Source organism: Miniopterus natalensis, chromosome 17, assembly GCF_054644295.1.
Source record: "Miniopterus natalensis isolate mMinNat1 chromosome 17, mMinNat1.hap1, whole genome shotgun sequence".
Classification (NCBI taxonomy): domain Eukaryota; kingdom Metazoa; phylum Chordata; class Mammalia; order Chiroptera; family Miniopteridae; genus Miniopterus; species Miniopterus natalensis.
In genome coordinates, this window is record NC_142097.1 from 6,637,052 (window position 1) to 6,657,192 (window position 20,141).

The following is a 20,141-nucleotide window of genomic DNA, read 5'->3' on the forward strand; positions in this document are numbered from 1 at the left end:
TCAGCACACACCTATCAAGAACCTACATAAGCCTGAGAAATGAACCACCAAAAAGGATAGAGGGAACAAAAGCCACACTCATACAATTCCTGCTTCTGGCCACTAAAGTGGAAAACTCCATCATCCACAGGGAAACTACTAAAGTACTCAAAAGGATCTGGTGTCACCTACCACAGCTAAAAAGCAAGACCTGAAAGGACCGTCTGGCCGGTGTTGCTCAGTGGTTGACCATCAACCTATGAACCTGGAGGTCACAGTATTCCCAGTTGGGGCACATGCCCGGGTTGTGGGCTCGATCCCCAGCAGGGGGCATGCAGGAGGCAGCCGATCAATGACTCTCATCATTGGCATTTCTGTTTCTCTCTCCCTCTCCCTTCCTCTCTCTGAAATCAATAAAAACATATTTATAAAAAAAAAAGACCTAAAAGGACCAAACTATTTCCAAGTAACTTAACCAAGAACAAAGCTCAAAAATATTTATAAGAATTGAAAAACATACAGCAGTCAATATCTAAAATCACCAACTATGTAAAGAAGCAAGATAATACAATCCATAGTAAACAGAAAAATAAAACAATTTAGAGCAACCCAGAAACAACTGCGATGCCAGAATTAGGAGGCGAGGACGACACAACAGTGTGAATTACTGTGCTCCGTGTGTCAGGAAACTGCAGGTGAAGCCAGCATGTTAGACAGACATGAAATGTGTAAATCAGAACCAACTCAAACACCCAGACGTAAAAGTGCAACAGATGGGGCAGCTGAAAGCTTCTGGCAGGGATGGACAGGTTCACCACCATGCCAGGAGTGATGGTTTTGTGGGTATGAACATGTCAAACCTTATCAAATTGTATACTTTAGATATGTGCCATTTATAACAGCCAATTATACCTCAATAAAGCTGTTGTGAGAGAGACCTGCCCTCGGGCCCACTCTACTTATATGAAAGGGATTTGCCAATCACGTCTACAGTTCAAAGCATGCCTATAGTTTACGATGTCCAGGGCTCGGAGTCTTACCACTTAGAGCACGCACTGCTCCAAGGGCAAGTTCTCTGACCCTCAATCTCCTTGTTCTCCAATACTGTGCTCTCAACTGACAGGAGCAAATATAAAAACACCATGCTCAGTCTATATTGTTACCACAGTCCTCCTCTATGTCCACCTACAGCACTACTCAGAGAGACCATGCTCCCCAGGTAGAACGTGTCTACTCCGTTTCTCTTCCCTCTTCCCATTCCTCCCACATTTATTTCTGTGTGGCCACCGGTGAGGGAGGAGGGCATGAAAGGGGATGAAGGTGCTCTGTCTTTGACACTAGTGGCTCAGAAAAGCCACCTTTCCTTGGACGTGTCTGCAGGAATGCTGTAAGAGAAACCCTAGGCAATTCTTTTCTTTATTCTGGCTGTTATTTTATTAAAGATCCTGCAGAGCTTAGCATTAAGTTGTCTTAATTTTGTTTATATTATCATCTTTGTTCTTAATAAAATTAAGGACGCTTCTACTCGTACATGATTTTGTACTACAAATCTGAAATTGCTTTCACAAAGTCAGAACTTTTCTTCTTGAGGTAAGAACCAGGAGTCTTAACTACATTTCATTCATAATCTATACCTAATTTTTAATGCCACTATTGTGTGAACTGTCTTTTAAACAAATAAGTATGAAATAGTTACAATCTCAAGCTTACTTTTATTATTTCTGGGGGACATTTATCCAAACAGGTCAATAAGAAAACAGATTTTATAGAAATACATTTAACTAACAAACACATTTAGGAACACATGTACTTAATATAGTATAATATACATACTTGAAGCCTAGAGTATTTTTGAACCCTTTACAGTACTTACATTTTTGCTTGTATGAACTATAATCAACCAGCTTAATTTAATTCCAATCTATGCTTTAAACTTTATCTCATTCTATTTCCTTATGTATATTCTAGATACCTGCCAATAAAATATAGAACATTAAAGTCTAATTCTAGTTGAATCTGAATATTTCTGTGAAACTATTTCAGCTTAAGCGTACATGTCGACAGGCGTGGCACTTAATGCACACAATACTTTGTTGGGGAAAACTTTCATTCCCATGGCTTCCTGGCTTCTCAATTTGGTGTTCAGGACATACAGTTACAAACAACAGAATTTGATTAGAAAGGAAACAGACTTCATCCCATCTTGTCCTTCGGGAAACACTGCCTAAAATCCTGGGCTTCGTGTTCCTGCTCTGCACCCACGTACACTGAAATCAAGAAAGACCCAGTCTATGGCAAATTCCTGATCTATGGTCCCAATAACTTTTTTTAAAGTATATGACACTTATTTGGTACTGCTTATATCCTAATTTGAATCTACCTCTAGCCATTTTTGCTTAATTCTTCTAATGATTATCTCCATAAATCTAAATCAGGTTTCATTTTAAGCTACACAGGTGAGGATATAGGCATTACGTTAGGATCCCTCAAATTACAGAATGAAGAGGGTTCTCCTGCAGCTCCAGCATCCACACTGGAATCCCACGTCTACTATTTGATTCTTTGCCATGGGCACATACCACTTCTTAGACATTTCCAAATATACTCAAATATGCTAAATGAAACTTCCACGGGATGCAAGAATAGATATCTACTACTGTTACTATGGCCTACAAATGTGTCCACTAAGAGCACAGCACAGACCTCTCCAGCATAGGCGAATAGCCTGTGAGTCTATGTACTCCCATAACAAATGACACAAAGGTTCTCCAACCAGAGTTAAGTCTCAGACTCACAGCCCTATACACCACTGTGCACATTCTGCATTGCCACTCCTCCATGCATTTATAAACCTACTTATTTTGAATCATATATATATATATATATATATATATATATATATATATATAAATGTTTACCATTGTCATAATCTAGTCATGAGTCTATCCCCTCAAAACTCTGAATCTTGTTTTGGTACCAACTATCTTTCATTAAAATTCCAAATTCACTTTGTTGTTTTGGATGAGTGGAAGTTGAGATACTAATGAAAACAGGAAGTGTTAGACTCAACACTGCTCTTCATCACTTTCCTGTGAATATTTTATGCTGTTTTCCTGTGAATATTCTAGTACTACCCCTACCCTGCTACTTATGTTTGCATCACAGAGGCTGTCTTCTATGATTTTTAGCTATGCCTGTATCATCCTGTCCTTTAAAAGTGAATTTAATAGCTTCCATAGCAGGTCAACAAATCTATTGCTGAGAATATATTCTTCACAGGTTTCAAAGGAAACTTGCCAGGAGCTAGCTACTCTTAACATAGAATGTGGTCTAAAAAGCTAAAAGCAAGTCTTCAATACCATGTGCAGAGGGTGAAATTGTACCCCCCCAACAAAAGATAGGTCACATGGGACCTCAGAGCTGTGCTTATCTTTAAAGATATAATTAAGATAAGGGTCTCAAAAAAAGGTCATTGTAGATTAGGGTAGACTCTAAATATAATGACAAATACCCTTATGATATAAGAGACAGTCAAGGAGAAGACAGAGCAAAGAGAGACACAAGGAAGAAGGCCAAAAGAGGCTGGAGGCAGCAACTGGGATTCTGCTACCACCAAGGAATGCCAGGAGCAACTAGAGCTGAAAGAAGAAAGGAAGGCTCCTCCTCTAGAGCCCTCAGAAGAAGCGAGTCCCTGCCAACACCTTGATTTCTGATTTCCAGCCTCCAGCACTGTGAGAGAATAAATTTCTGTTGTTGAAGCCATCAAGTCTGTGTTAATTTGTTGGCAGCTCTAGGAATCCAATACACCACCTAAACAGGAAGTCACCAAAATTTTTCTGTAAAGGGAGAGATATTAAATAGTTTACAGCCATACAAGTCTTTGTTGCAACTATGTAACCAAATGGGTGTGACCATGTTCCAATAAAACTTTATTTACAAAAACTGGCAGATGTCCACATTTGGTTCCTGAGCTACAGTTTGCTGATCACATGATCTAAATAACATTGTCATCTAAATGACATATCTAAATTATATCTACTCATTTTTTACCTTTTCTCTTTCAAATTTATCATCAGATCTGAAAGACAAGTAACTTCAATTATCCACCCAAACCCTATCATTTTATTTCTAGAATTTAATCTCAAGGTACATTTCAAGCTTTTTCTTAAAAATCTCCTAGCAATCAACAGGGAATGGAAAGGTCTGGTATCCCTTCCCTAATCCTATCAGGTAAATGTGTATATTAAGGTGGCAGCCAGGCTCCTTCTTTCCTATCTCTGTCTTTCAGCAAGAGCTAATTACTTTTAACAGATTTCTTCCTTCTAGACATGAGAACTTGATTCCTCAAACTTTCCAATGCCTGCTAATTTTCCTTTAATATATAAATATGAGATAAAGAAGTTGTATCTAGAACCACCATCCAGGAGAACCCTTTATTTAATCAATCTGAAGTGTTTTCTCCTATTTCACTGCCTCGTTCTCCTACTTCATCTTGATCCTGATTTCCCAGAAATGCTCTCACACGTTTCTCCCCAGATTTTTCCCTAAGCACCCTTGATTTTATCAAGCCAGCATACACTAAAGTGCCTCAAGCTCTTTTACTCTTTTCACCACATAGAGATAGACAGATAGATAACTAGCAATCCTCCTTAGACAGGAAAATAAATGTAACATACCCTGCACACCACTGCAACTGTTCTTCAGTGTCCATTCTGGTAGGCTCTGAAGATGAATACTGCTTTATGCATCCTTCTGCAATGCAGCTCTATTAATTCCGGAAATTTCCACAGTAAACTCAGTCTGCCAGTTGCCATGGAAACTGCCTGCTTCCTGGCACTACTAACAAAATGAGTATCTGCTAAGATGTAAGGTAACGCAAAAGGAAAAAGAACTGAAAAAAGAAAGATCTCTAGAAAAATTGCTCAAACACTCCAAATATAAATTTTCAAATTCTGATGTCCATATTCAGTGAACAGAAAGTATTAATTATACAAATCTGCAGCATTCCGAAGCAGTACAGATTTAGGAAGTAGAAAGCATTTCTATCACCGAGGAAAAGAGTGATATTAGAGAGTAAGATAAACATCGTGCTTGCATCCTGCTGCACATTCTCTGAGAGCTGAGGGGTATCAGCTGTACTCAGAGCTTACCATGACGATAGCATTTCTGGGCTGTGTTTCCTATAGAAAAAATCAGGGAAGCTGCCCAAACGAACAGGTAAGTTTTCTTAAGATCCTTTCCCTGTTTGAGCCCCAATCTCCACTGGTAGCTAAAATCCCTTCCCCCAAGTACATAAGTCAGAATAGCTCAAAGTGGACCCCAGGAGGCACCCCAACAAAGCAGCCTTCCTGGTATATCCTCAGTGCATCCGACACAGCTGGCCACCCCCAACCTCCTGCCCTTTGAGACAGTGCTTGGCTTAGATGGCATCGCACCCTCTAATTTCCTTCCTACCTCTCAAGCGTCTTCCCTATCTTGGCCTGCTGCTCCTCTTCTATCCAACCTCGAAGTGTTTCCTGGGGGCTGACCCCTGGATCCAATTCTCAACAAGATACGCTCTCTCCCTAGACAATGCTATCACCTACGTGCTGACAACTCTCAACCTCTAACCTCCAGTCCAGACCCTCTCCTTCGGGAAGCCAAACTCCTGTTCTGCACTCCCAGGGTCCCCATCTCCTGAACGGAAACTGAGCCCACCAGCCCACCCAGAAGTCGGGAAGTCACTAAGAACACCTTCCCCTCTTCCCCATCCACATTCAAAACAGTATCAATTTTTGTTAATGCAACTTTCAAAATTTCTTTGAAATCTGTCCATTTCCCTCTGCCTCCCCTGTCATCAGCCTATGATCAAGCTGTCACCCGTTATGTTTCAGCTGCATAACCACAACCTTACTAGGACTCCCTAATTCCATGTCTGCTTCCTTCCAATACATACTCCCCACAGCAGTCAGAACCACCACTTTACAATACAAATCAAATCAGGTCACTCACCTGTTCCCAGCCCACCCCTGGCCCTTCCCAAAGCACTTCAGATGTCATCCCAAGTCCTCATCTACAAGGTCATACGTTATCTGGCCCATGACTATCTCTCCACGCCTGTTTTAAATCCACTATCCTCCTCATTCAATCGTTCTCTAATCAAACTGCCATTCGCTCAGTTCTGTGAAAAGCTGACTTTTTCCCACTTTGTCATCCTGCAATTTCAAAGACATGCTATTCCCTCCACCTGGGGCATTTTATCGGTCAGTCCCTTCCTCAAATCCACTAAAAACCTGCACAGGAGACTACCTCCTAGCATCCCCACTCTAAACCAGACTCCTCTTTCATTCTCTCATCACACCTGGTTCTTTTCCTTCAATAGTATATATACTATTTATAATCACATATAAAATATAATTTGAAAAAAATATACAGGGGTGGGCAAAAGTAGTTTAGAGATGTTCATATGGAAAATAATATGATACCGCTATATATTTTGGGAACTCCTGCATCTGTCTACCTCTAAGCCTTAATCTTCATGAAGTAGCAATCACATTTCTTTTTTTACACATGAAATACCCTATACCCACCACAGTACTTCGTAGAGGTTAGTATTCAACAAACACTTGCTGAGTGCATGAAAGAAAGTGTATTGAGTTGCTTTGGTTTCTGACAGTTACCAGCTGCTCAAAAAGTGTTGATAAACTCTCTGGACTCTGAGATACCCTTATTCCATTCCCCAAACTCTCCTTTTTTTTGGCATCCACTCAAATCTCAAGATAAGGAGGAACACACCTCTTATACCTGAGGACTTTGGCAGCTCCTCAGTCAGGAGAGAGGCAGCAGTAATCACCTGTGTGAACCTGCAATGCTCTCTGTACCAGTGGTCTGCAACCACGGACAGTTTTGCACTTCAAGGGTCATTTGACAATGTCTGGAGACAATTTTGGTGATTACAACTGGGGGAGGAGAGTGCTACTGGCATCTAGTGGGTAGAGTCCAGAGATGCTGCTAAACATCCTATAATGCACAGGACAGCCCCCACAACAAAGAATTATCCAGCCTAAAATGTCAATAGTGTCAAGGTTGAGAAGAGACAGCCACTTCCACAGTCTCCTTAGATAGAAGGATCAAAAACTGGCACTCGGTGAAGGATTAAACATTTTTTAATAATTAAAAAAAAAATACATTTCACCAGCACAGAGTTGTTCTTTAAAAGATTGTTTTTAATTAAAAAAATGAAAATGATCTAATGGTTATCAGTAAACTAGGTAAGTATATAATGCACCTGTATAATGTAAGAACAGGGTAATGGAAATTTAGAAGTACCTTCAAGCTGTACTAAGTGAGAAATATCACGCTACAAAGCATACAATAAAATTGCCTTCTGTATAATTACTTCCAAGAATTTACACAAATTATTATATGTTTTAATATTTGAACAAGTTTTTCTGCAAGGACCTATTATACTTATAGTGTTTTATCTTCAGAGAGAAATATTAAGGGCATGAAGCTTACTTTTTATTTTATAACTTTCTGTACCATTGAGTTCTCTTACCAGAAGCATGTATGACTCGTTTTATAAAGGGTAACATGAACTATCTGAATGAAAAAATTATGGGCCATTTTGGTTTTCTTCTTTATAATTTTCTGTAGGGGGGGTGGGAGGCTAAAAAGACTAGTGAATGTTCTTTTTAAATAAAAGCACAATAAAGACAGTATGTCCCACACTTTCTCCAGGAGAATCCAACTACTGAGGAGCATACCATACCTGATGTGATTTGACAGATGCTCTGGATTAACTCTAAAAAGATACTTGATAAACTTCTTAAGAATTTTATTCTAGGTTTCTTTCTAACATAATGACAAGGGAAATCAAATGTGCAGAAGCCAAATATGTCACAACACTGTCCTACAGGCGTAAGGGCCGAGTTCCATAAAAACACAGTGTCCACATACTTATCACTTGACTGTTGAAGCACACTGTGCTTTGAGAACAGGGACGAAAGGCCACAAGTACTGTTGGGGAGAGTAAATCACACACCCATCATTTTCATATCATGAAATGCACAGATCATAACTATACAGTGGGATGAGGTGAGAGATGCATATAACTTATACATTATAACTTAACAAGATGCAGAACATCCCATCACCCCAGAAAGCTCTCTTGTGCCATTCTTATCAGACCCCTCCTAGACAAACACAGTTCTGACTTTGATCACCATAGATTAGTTTTGCCTACTTTAGAATTTCATGTGGATAGAATCAAGCAGCGTGTTCTCTTGTGCCTGGCTTCTGCTCAGCATTTTTGGAGATTCATCAATGTGATTGTGGGCATCAGTATTTGGTTGTTTTTTACTGTTGAGGACTATTTCATTGAATAATATACAGCTGGCCATCTATATCTGCAAGTTCCTCATCCATGGATCCAACCACATATCCAAATTTTTTTTTAAAAAGCTGCATTGTTGCTGACATGTACTAAGTAGTTAGGCCTATGATGGTCGTGTCTGCACTGAACATGCCCAGACCTTTTGTCCCTGTCATTACTCCCTAAACAATACAGTGTAACTACTTACATAGCATTTACATTGTTAGCTATTATAATTAATCTAAAGATGACTTAAAGTACATGGGAGATGTGTGTAGATGATATGCAGATTCTATACTATTTTATATAAGGTATATATATATATATATATGAGCGCATCCACAGATTTAGGTTATCTGCAGGGGTCCTAGACTAATCCCCCCAGATACCCAGGGATGACTGTACCACAGTTTTATCCATCCTTCCATCATTGGACATCTGGGTTGTTTCTTGTTTGGGGGCTACTACAAATAAAGTGTTTATGAACATTCATATGAAAATCTTTCTGAGGATGGTTTCATCCTGTGTAAAGAACAAGGAGTAACAAGGAGTAGAACTGCTGAGTAACGGAGTGGATGTAGGTTTAACTTTGTAAGAAACTATCAGAATTTTCTAAAGTGGTTGTACCATTTTTTACTACCCCAATAATGTATGAAAATTCCAGTTATACCATATTCTTGCCAATATATTGTGTGGTCTTGTAAATTTACCCATTCCAGCGGGTGTATAATGGTGTGAATAGAAAAAACAAAATTACACACACACACACACACACACACACACTATATATATATTATTTTGTTGAAAATTTTCAAGCGTATGTTCATGAGGGGTAGTGGTCTGTAGTATTCTTTTTATAATGTCCTTGTCTAGTTTTTATATCAGGGTTATGATGCCCTCATAAAATGAGTTGGGCAGTGTTCCCTACTCTCCCCCCCTTTTTTTTTTTTTTGAAACACATCTTTATTGATTCCAGAGAGAGGAAAGGAAGGGGAGAGAGAGAGATTGAAACAGAAATGATGAGTCACTGATCGGCTCTGCCTAGCCCACAACCCGGGCATGTGCCCTGACCAGGAATCGAACCCCTATCTCCTGGATCCTAGGTCGATACTCAACCACTGAGCCACGCCCAGCCCCTACCCTTCTATTTTCTTAAAAAAAAAAAAAAAAGAAAATTGTGGAAGCTTAGTCTTATTTCTTTTAATGTTTGTAAGATTTATTAGCAAAACCACGTGTGGTCCCAAGTTTCCTTTGTGTGAAAGCTTTTCCTTACAAGTTCGATTTTTTAACAGATATAGGGATAGTCAGATCTTCTATTTCTTCTTGGGTCAGTTTTTATTATTTATGTTTTTCAAGGAATGTCTGTATCATTCAGGTTACTAAATTTATTGGCATGAGTTATTTACTATATTTCCTTATTATGCTTTTGTTGTCTGTGGGATCTGTAGTGATATTCTCTCTGTTATTCTTGACAGTGATAACTTGGGCTCTTCTTGTTTTTGATCTGTCTTGTTAGGGGTTCTTCACTTTTATTGATCTTTCAAAAAAATACCTTTGAAGTTATTGACTTTCTCTACTACTTGTCCATTTTCTATTTCATTGCTTTCTGTTATCTTTAGTTCCTTTCTTCTACTTACCTTAGATTTCATTTGCTCTTCCTTTCCTAGTCCTTAATGTTATTACTCTTTGTAATGATTCTGTGTTTATGCCTTGCCTAGGCATTTAAATATTTAGGAACAATACCATCACACTTTCTATTTCTTTCTGATTCATTCAGAATCGATAATTTCCCTCAAATGACTTTAATTCATGCCCATTTCTTTTCTTTAAATCCCTAAATTAAGAAACAAATATTTAGCCCAGCCGGGCGTGGCTCAGTGGTTGAGCACTGACCTAGGATCCAGGTGATCGGGGTTCGATTCCCAGTCAAGGAACATGCCAGGGTTGCGGGCTCGATCCCCAGTCAGGGGCATGCAGAAGGCAGCCGGTCAATGATGACTCTCTCATCTTTGATGTTTCTATCTCTCTCTCCTTTCCTCTCTCTGAAATCAATAAAGATATATTAAAAAACACACACACACAAATGTTTAAATGATCAGTTATAGGAAAAGTGTATAATGCTTGACATAAACCTTATGTCAAGAACCTTAATTTTAAAAGCCCACTTAATGAAGAGATGTCCATATAAACATGCGTTGGTCTCCCCTCACTTCTGAAACCCCAATAAAACATCAGAAAAAATGTTTAAATATATGAACTCACAATACAAAAAAGACTGGGGAAACCACACTAGGTAAGAAATAGCAACACATTTTCGGAAGATCAAAAGTAAAGGAACAAGCAGTAACAGATTTAGCAAGGTAGAGAATGGTGAAACTAAAACTCCCTGCAACAGGGAATAGCAAAAACAGTAAACTGATTTGTATTACAGAAACCCAGAAAAGTTCCAGAATGGGAAGCATTGCTTAAGGGTAATGGGTGGGGGTTAAAGCCAAAGGCATTATTAAAATTCTACATAAGGAGTAAGTAAATCCCTACTTTCCCCAACCAGGGAATGATCCCTTCTCTGCCTCAGAAGGTGACCCAAGGCTATATATTCTGGACAAACTACAAGAAAGGCATCAGGCAAAAAGAAAAAATGTAGGTGGAATAAGTCAAAGTCTATACAATAGAACCATGCCTAGCCTCCTTTACCTTCATCTGCTGCAGAATTATTAGCCTGGCATATAATCCTTCTCTCAGCAATCCAGGCTAACCCACTTCTCACTGTTAAAGGAGATTTGCCCAAAAGAAAAGAAAAAAAGAACTGATACTAACATTTGGAAATCTTCCAAAGGGAAAAATCGGGCACCTCTCCACTTCACTGTGACTCCCACTAGCCAAATCACAAAGCTTCCAATCAACTTTTTGTTGACTCACTGGGGGGGGGGGGGGGCGGGGGGGGGCTATACTCCCTCAAAATGTGGGGGAAAACAAAAAACCTCACCTCACACAAAAAAACACTTGAACTCTCAGAAGCAGGGAATCAAAATCATGAGATGCGTTCACTAAACAAGGGCACCAGCAATGATGCAGGCCTAAAAGTACAACTAATCCAGATTACAGCAAGAGCACAGATGGAGAAACAACTCTAAAATCAAGGCAAAATAAAACAAAACAAAAATCATGCTGAGAGAAGATTCACAATGAGCCATTAAATGAGACAATTATTGACTCTGGGGAAAACAAACTTGCTCAAGAACAGTAATGTAATCATACTCTGACTCATTTGTAAATGATAATAAAAAAAGAATAACCTAAAAATACATGATGTTTCCTTCAAATAGTGTAATTCCTTATTAACAGATAAAAGTTTCCAGAAACATGCCTACACCAAAGAAGGACCTCTATAATATTCTGAACTAAATCAGAACTTAAAAGCTTGCTGCCTGATTAGAAACAGTTGGAAACCTCATTGAAAAGCAAAGAAACCAGATATTTCTTTAAAGAGAACTTTGCAGGACTATAGGTTAAAGAACCAGGGCAATCTTTTAAATGGCTGCCTAAGTCTCTGATTCAAGAACACAGATGACTTAAAACACCAAAAGTAAATTCATTTTTAGTAGACAAGCAACTCAACAGTATTTATCATTAATTTCTTTAAATAAACATTCCAGAATTTTTACTCAATACCTAGCCTATTTATAGGATGTTTACATCCAGTTTAAGGAGAATGATACTAGTGAATCCCCAGGAGTGAGGGGCCACACAGACTGGTAATCAGTTAATCCCTCTGCAGAGAATCACTCCTCCACGAATCTCTCACTTAAGGGAATGTACCACAGCTGGCAGGCGCACTGAAGTGGAATGTGGGACTGAAAAAAAGAGTAAATACCTCTGGACTTTAAGAAGTACAGTATGCAAGCTTTAAAAACTCTCTCACACAGCAGTATTACTCACTACACTCAAAAGATTTAACACTCAAATGTCCATCAAAGATTAATGATAACCAAAATGTCATATACACATACAATACATTATTATTCGGCATTAAAAATGAAATTCTGACATGTACTGCAACACAGATGGAGTATAAAAATATTATGTTGAGTAAAATAAGCCAGACACAAAATATTGTACAACCACTTATGTGCGATACCTAGAGTAACCATACTCAGACAGAAAGCAGAATGGCAGGAAGGAGGAATGAAGAGTTAGTGTAATGGATACAGAGTTTCAGTCTGAGAAATGACAGAGTTCTGAAGATAGATGGTAGTGACAGACCCAAAACAATGTGAATGTACTTAACGCCACTGAGCAGTACACTTAGAAATGATTAGGTTTATGTTATGTATGTTTTGCCACAGTAAGAAAAATGCAGCAGTGCATCTAAACCAGTCAAAAATAAAAAGATTATCCCATAATACTTAACACCTTCGATGTTTTAAATTTGGGGGTAGTAATTTGTACTTATACACATTTGTACCATTGCTGTCATTTTACAAAAGCGCTCCACTGTAGAAAGCCCTCCACTGTAGAAAGCGCTCCACTGTAAAAATTACAAATTACTGAGACTGTTAAAAATTTTCAAAGATGAAAAAATAAAAAACCTTTTAAGCTCATGTATACTAGTGGCTTTCACACTTAGGAATCAACCAGAGATGTCCTCGGAACCTTGGGGAATGAGGGTACACGAGACTACAGAGCCTCTCCCCCCTCACAACACTTAGCCTGTGAAGCTTATGAAAGAGATTTTATTTGAAGAAAGTAGCACACAACTGGATCAATTCTCTCTCTCTCTCTCTCTCTCTCTCTCTCTCTCTCTCTCTCTCTCTCTCTCTCACACACACACACACACACACACACATTCCAACTCCTTCTCTTCTAACTCACCATACAAAACAATGAAAGTCACTATTCTAATTCAAGGCCTGAATGGAGATCAGAGGTAAGTAACACAGAAATAGTGATGATACTGGGATGGAAACCAGGACTCCAAAATTAACTAAAACAGTTAATCGAAGACAATAGCATTTAAAAGATAAAATTCCCACAATTTAACCTGCAATAAGTGCCTAGATAATTTATAATTACTGTTCAAGTTTTAAGATAGAGCTCTACTGAGAGGGCTCACCGTGGAATGAAGAATACTGATGAGTAGTAACTGGGGGGCTTTAAAACATCCTAGATGCTTTGTAGCACAACTGAGCCTTTTTCTGCTCAAATGCAATAAAGATAAAGGAGATACTAGAGATCCTCTTGGTCTCAACAAACCCAGAACATATGGTTCCTAATTGTTTAGCTTACGCCCCAAAATGTACCAGTGTGCATCGTTCCTCATTCCCTGTGCTAGCTTTTAAGCCAGCGTTTCTTCTGGATGGATCTGAGACGCTGTGAAGATAAAGGGGCTGTTCTCTCAGAGTAACAATTGTACTTGGTGCATTCTAAATGGCTCAGTACACTGAGATCATTCACACATTTTCAGCATGAGGGAAGCATAGAATGTAACAGAATATCTGCTACTTACTGCTCATGTCGAGTTATATAGAGAACCTGACTTTAGCACAAGCCTGTCACATTTGTAAAATACCCCTGGGTATTAAAAAGACTACAGTGCATAGATAAGCCAATTCTGGTGGAAATTTAAAAGGCAGCCATACATTTTCCTTGCATTTTTCCTTTTACTCTTTAGTTTTACAGCTTAAGTTTCACTTAAAGAGCCAAGGGGCAAATGTTAACATCTATTACACCCAGGGAGTAGACGTCAGAGTCTCTATAAACTCATTTTTTTATATTTTGGAAATGTTTATAATAATTTTAACCAATAGCAATTAAAATCAAAGGTTTCCTGTTCAGGTTCTCTCTCTACTCTCCAAGGACATACATAAAAAGAACGATTTTTTCCCCCTAAAAAAGAAAGTAATGAAAAACAGATTTAAACAAATTTTCTGAATGCCTGAAAGCAGACAAAATGTCTAAACAAAGTAAAACTGATCAATTCCACGAGACAGGACTCTATAGTTTCAGACTTATCAGCCAGCTGCAGGCAGGACCTTGTTTTAATCCTGCTTCAAACTATTCAAGAAAAAATAAAAACTGAAGTAATGTACTTATTTGATGATAGTCAAGATTTATTCATTCTACTGAATGTAATAATGGCATATTGTGATTATGTTTTTAAAAAGGAGTCCTTGTCTTTTAGAAATACACCTTGAAATATGAATAGATGGAATAACAGGTCTGAAATTTGGTTAAAACTAAGGGGGGGGAGGGAATGGAGGAACAGATAAAAACAATATTGGCTGCATTAGCTGCTGACACTGCTAACGCTGATTGATAAATATATACAGATTCACCTACCACTCTCTAGTTTTGTATATATTTGCAACTTTCCATAACAAAAGATTTTTAAAAAACAGTAATAAAGAAAACTACAGCCCATACACATGGTGGGAGGGAGCATACAGCAGAGATGAGAGATAAACAGTCCAAACAGAACCTTAGAGGAGATCACAGCTGGAAGGCATGGAGGCCTACAAACAGATGAGTTCATTAAAAACCTTTGTAGAAGGGTCCAGTCAGCTCCTCCTTCCTCTCTACCCTCCCCTGAAAATAATAATGAAAGAGCATGTCTCTAAAGAAAACAAACACACTATTTGGGAAGAACTAGGCCTCCTAGGGCAAATGTGGTCCTACTATTACTCTGGCATCTAGAATACTCAGGGCCTGACTGCCAGCTCTCAAATCTTTCACAGGAAACTAAAGTCAAGCTCACCAGTCGACCATCAGTAACCACAGTTTCCAATCGGCTTTCTAATTTCCTCACCCTCAACCATCTAGGGACAATCAAGAATTATAAGGCAGTGTGGGGAAGACCTAACCCAAAGCAGAGCAACAAGGATAAAAGAAACACTGACCTCTGAGGAAATAAGTGACCTAGAGGACAGAAAAGACTTTAAAATTCCAGATTTTACACTTATAAATTAAGAATAAGGTATGAAGAAAAAGCCACAATCAACTCATAGAAATTAAAATCAAAATACAGTATCCTAAATTAGAATCACAATATAAAAGTAATCTCCTAGGATACAGAGCAAAAAACACAAAGAGATGGAAAATATGAAAGAAAAGTCAGAGGCCCAGGGAATTCAAGAAATCCAACATCCTCGGAAAACCAGCCCCAGCCAGAGTACACAGAGAAAGATGATCCGAACCTCAGCACATCCTCACATAATTACAGAATACCAAGAATAAAGAAAAAATTCTAAGTTTCCAGTGAGAGATAGAAAGAGGTACTACATACATAACACCTCTGCTACAATTACATAGATCTACACATGGTGCCCAAAACTTACCTTGTACTCACACTCACCACAATGCCATGCCCCCTTCTCTCCACCCATCTATGCCCACCTATTCTCTACTTGTCTTTCAAAATCCAGTTCAAATCTTGTTCCCTTTGTGAAACTTTTCACCAACTTGTTTATCTAAAGTGATCTTACCCCTGCTGCACCACTCATTTGCCATTCAATCTGTACTACCTTACACCTTACTTCTGAACTGCTATAGTCAACTACCAGTTCTTAAAACTTATTTAAGCTGTTGGTTCACAGAAAATAAGGACAGCCTTTTTTTTTTCTTTTTCTTTTTTTAATCTTTTACAGAACACTGCAGCCAGGAGGCATCAAATGCCAAATGATCTGAAACTTGTTCCCTGGACATATCTTAATATCATTAGTTGCTTATAGTTAATCTTATCTTTCCCTAAATTCATGAAAAAGTTTTCTATTTATATCTGTAACTAAAGTTGAAGGAAATTTTAAGAGGAAACACATATAAATAGTACAGAGATGTCTTTCTCAAAGCCCCCAAAAACTGCAAGTTATATTTTCTAATTGCAAACTACTTACCCTAAACAGTAGCCTCCAGTAGTTTTAGTGCCTGACAGGACACAATTCAGAGTAAGAACACAAAACGACTCCTTCACCGAAAGGGGTGGGAGGACACAGGAGACACGCTGCTCTAAGCAGTGACACAATTGTCTTTGACCAATATCTAAGCAGGAAGTTGCTGCTCAGATCCAGATAATAAACCAGTGCAGTAATAAAATTCACACAAAGTCTGGGTCTAAAATTTTACACACCACAATCAAATTCTAGAGATCCTACCAAAAAGGCCTACTACGTTGCCCTCTCAAACTTTTAACACCTGCTGGGAAGAGACAAAGGATAAGAAACCTAGCTGGTTATAGGATTACTACGAAGTAGGTTTAACAAAAAACAAAAAAACATCTGATTAAGCTGAATTTTAGAAGAAAGCTTTTTTTCACCCTTTTTACTGTTTACTGTTAATTTAAAAAAAAAAGAAAGATTTTTGTCCATGAATTCCCTATACATGAAGAAACTCTTGAGGGAAGAGAGTTCCAATCTATGTGACTGTTTTTCCAGTTCTAATATAAGTCAGGCTGTCTTTGTCTTTGTCCAAAAGGGCTTTAAAAAAAGAGACGAAGAAATCTCTCTTAAGTTTGGTGATTATTGCATAACCTTTCCTTCTTAGACTTCAAATATATGTTCAGCTAGCAATCAAGATAAATAGACTATGTTCAACAATTAGTTTTATAACAGCTTTCACTAAAACTTCTAGGAAAGGAGGAAGGAAATTCTTCTGAGAGTGTTTCCTTGCTGCTGAGGCTCTGACTAATTGAGAAGTACTAAGAGTTTCCTTCCTCAATACTATACCCCCACTTGATGTTTCAGAAGGTAAAAAGGTTGGGACTCTAGGCTGAGCTCTGACAAAATCCCATTATGAGCATCAGTCTAATTAAATTGGAAGACACTATTCCCAGTCAAATAAACTGTCCCTCCAGCTTTCTTTTAAAATCTCTTTCATTCCCTTAGGTCATAGGTGAAAGTCTAAGAGCAGATACACATGAACACACATTACTCCCTTCTAGGCTGCTATTGTAACAGTAAAGTATCTTCAGTATTCCCACTGAAGACACCCTTCCTTCTACCAATCTGTTACAATGCACACCTAACATCAAAAGATGAGAAAACAGCAATAAATGTGTCTCTTTGGGAAGAATAAATATACTTGTAGACTAATAAGGTGTGAATACAAATTGTTGAGAAATTATTAAAAACTATAAAATAATTTATTCTGACAGTTTTTTTAACCATACCTTTCACCACTTGCTTTATAGTTCTCAATATCAGAAGTGGGTGAAAATTATTTTTATGGACATGAATATAAAACGTAAACCCACTACTTTTGACTCTGTTCACGACAGGTTTTTGGGTGCGGGGAAGGCATTATCTATTAATACATCACTTCAATTCAATCAAAGGTTTCTGTAAAATATTATTCTGAAGATATTATTTAAATTAACAGATGTTTCTAACAATTTCAGTGAGATGTTATAACACAGTATCTATTTTTCAATAAAAATATTCAGGGAACAAATTTTAAGAATAATCACTGACACCTGTACACTGATATGTACACACAGTTTCAATTTACTGTGACATGGAAATCTCAGAGGAAGTCAGTTTGTTAAGAACAGCAATCTAGTCTGTCACCCAGTCAGTGGGGATGATTAGTGCAGATCTACAGGAAAGAATTAAGTTTCCTAAATACCACTTACAATTTAACTGGAAATCTAGAATGAAAGGCATGAGCAATATTCTCAGTTCAGTGAGAGAGAAATTAAAAAGATATAAATATATCTGAATCTTTAGCTATTTTTCCTTAAACTTTAAAAAGGAAAACTGTGTTTACCTACTTCAAACTACAGCACCAATAGCTTTCTATTTAAGTTCAAATGGTAATATTTCAAATGGCCCATAAAAATAATGGAAATACCAATCCCTCAACTCAGAAAAAATCCATAAAATACATTAACTTTCAAAACCTTTGCTTGAATTGAGCCTTTTACTTGGTTACAGAAATACTCACATGTGTGGGTTTTGAACTCCGGTAGGATTGGGATTCAGAGTAAACCTTGCTGTAGATTTGAAAGGTGGATTTGCAAAATTCAACTTCAGTGCTTTGCGTTTACCTAAGAAATAACAAATAAAAAGTAAAAGTTTCAAGTACTATAAAACAGGTACTATTCTGAGGGCATAAGAAATTCATACCAAAAGGCAGAAAATTTTGCTTTAACATATAGTAAATATAGTATTTTAAAAGGCAACAAAGAATTTCCAGAATTAAGAAAAAGTAAGTAAAAATGATCTAAAGTTGTTACTATCCATAAATCACTCACTATGCTCCAGTAAAACAGAAAACAATGCTCAGAGCATCAAGTTTATGTTCTTCAGAGACGCTAACTTTTGCAAATGAAAATACCACCATAAAAATCATTTACCTCAGCCATTATATTGAAAAATGCTAAATTACTACCTTTTCAGTGTTACACTTTAATGCCTTAGTTTAATAAAAATCATTTTCCCTCAAATGTAATATAAATAACTGAGTGTAGAACCTGAAGCATTCGCAACCACAATGGGCTGAAAATATCATGGTAGAGTCAACTTCAAATTAATAACAAAGGAATACCAAATATTCATCTACTTGGAGCAATTTCTTTGGGAAGGAAGAAGATACCAATATTTTATATTAAACAAGCAAAGCACGTCCATTACAAAAAGCCAGAAAATTCAGAAAAGATAAAACAGAAAATATATATTATATATACACCTATAAAATATATAGGGTTTTAAAAAATATTTATATACACTTAAAAGTCCAATTACCCCAGACTAATCATTGTCTATTGCAAACTATTATCTATACAGACAGACATTATTTTTTTCTCTACAACTAAAATCAGACCATAGTACCATTTTGTAACATGATTTAGCCACTGACCATATTTCATTCTATGTCAATAAGTCTTATAAGGCATTTCTTTAGGATTCCAGTATGTGGAACCTTTGTAACAGAGTTGGGTTTTGAAGCATTTTTAAGCCCATCTTGGTTTCATTACATTTTAAGGATACTTTTTTCCAGCATTCACTCTTCATAGTTTATTATATATATATCTACCTACTCAAACAACATCTCTGCAATCCAGACACTTTCCCACCTCTGTAGATTCAAAAGATGTATTAGAGAGCTCAACCTGTTCAGCCCGGTACTTCCGATGGGGTTTGAAAGTTTGAGTGTGCACACTAGCTGGACAAGACTGCAGAATGCACAGAGCTCCTGGCCAGGGTTCCGCAGCAGCTCTCAGGAGTGGGCCTTCTACAGGATGTGAATTCCGAAGACCAGACACATCATTTTCAGAAGTAAGCACAGTATGACATCAGTTTTCCACATAATTTGCCTTTCAGGTACCAAATATTTTCTTGAAAATCATGTTTATTTGACAGCGAGTAAGGAAGGACATTCAAACTATACATGCAACAGGTACTCTATGAAAAATGGTAGATATGGCTGTATTGAAAAGAAAATTCTGTATATTACAAAAAAACTTTAAAAACTGAAAATGAAAACTTAGGGAAATCCTTGCAATACAAAATCAAAAGCTCCCAATATACAAAAACATCACACAAATCAAGAAAATTTGAAAAACTGGCAAGGGTATAAATAGTAAAGTAAAATTATGAAAGGCACTCACTAACCAAAAACAATTAAAAATTCCATTCATGTGAAACTGTCAAAGTTTAGGGGTTTTATTTTATACATATGCATACAAATTTTTAATGATAACATTGATCAAAGCGACTAGGTAAAATAATCACTAGTACAATACACTGTTGGTGGAAAAGTAAATTGATATAAGAAAAATTTTAAAATAAATGTGCTCTTTTACTTCTTGGAAATCTGT

At 37.5% G+C, this 20,141-nt stretch overlaps 1 protein-coding gene across 3 annotated transcripts in view; it reads right to left on the reverse strand.

Annotated features, from left to right (window-relative positions):
* The window catches only part of MAP2K4 (mitogen-activated protein kinase kinase 4), a 110,101-nt gene that overhangs the window by 58,614 nt on the left and 31,346 nt on the right, over positions 1–20,141 (reverse strand). For all 3 annotated transcript variants that reach the window (XM_087825842.1, XM_087825843.1, XM_087825841.1), the window contains one exon: positions 18,266–18,368. In XM_087825842.1, coding sequence (XP_087681968.1) covers positions 18,266–18,368 — 103 coding nt within the window. The remainder of the gene's footprint in view (positions 1–18,265; positions 18,369–20,141) is intronic.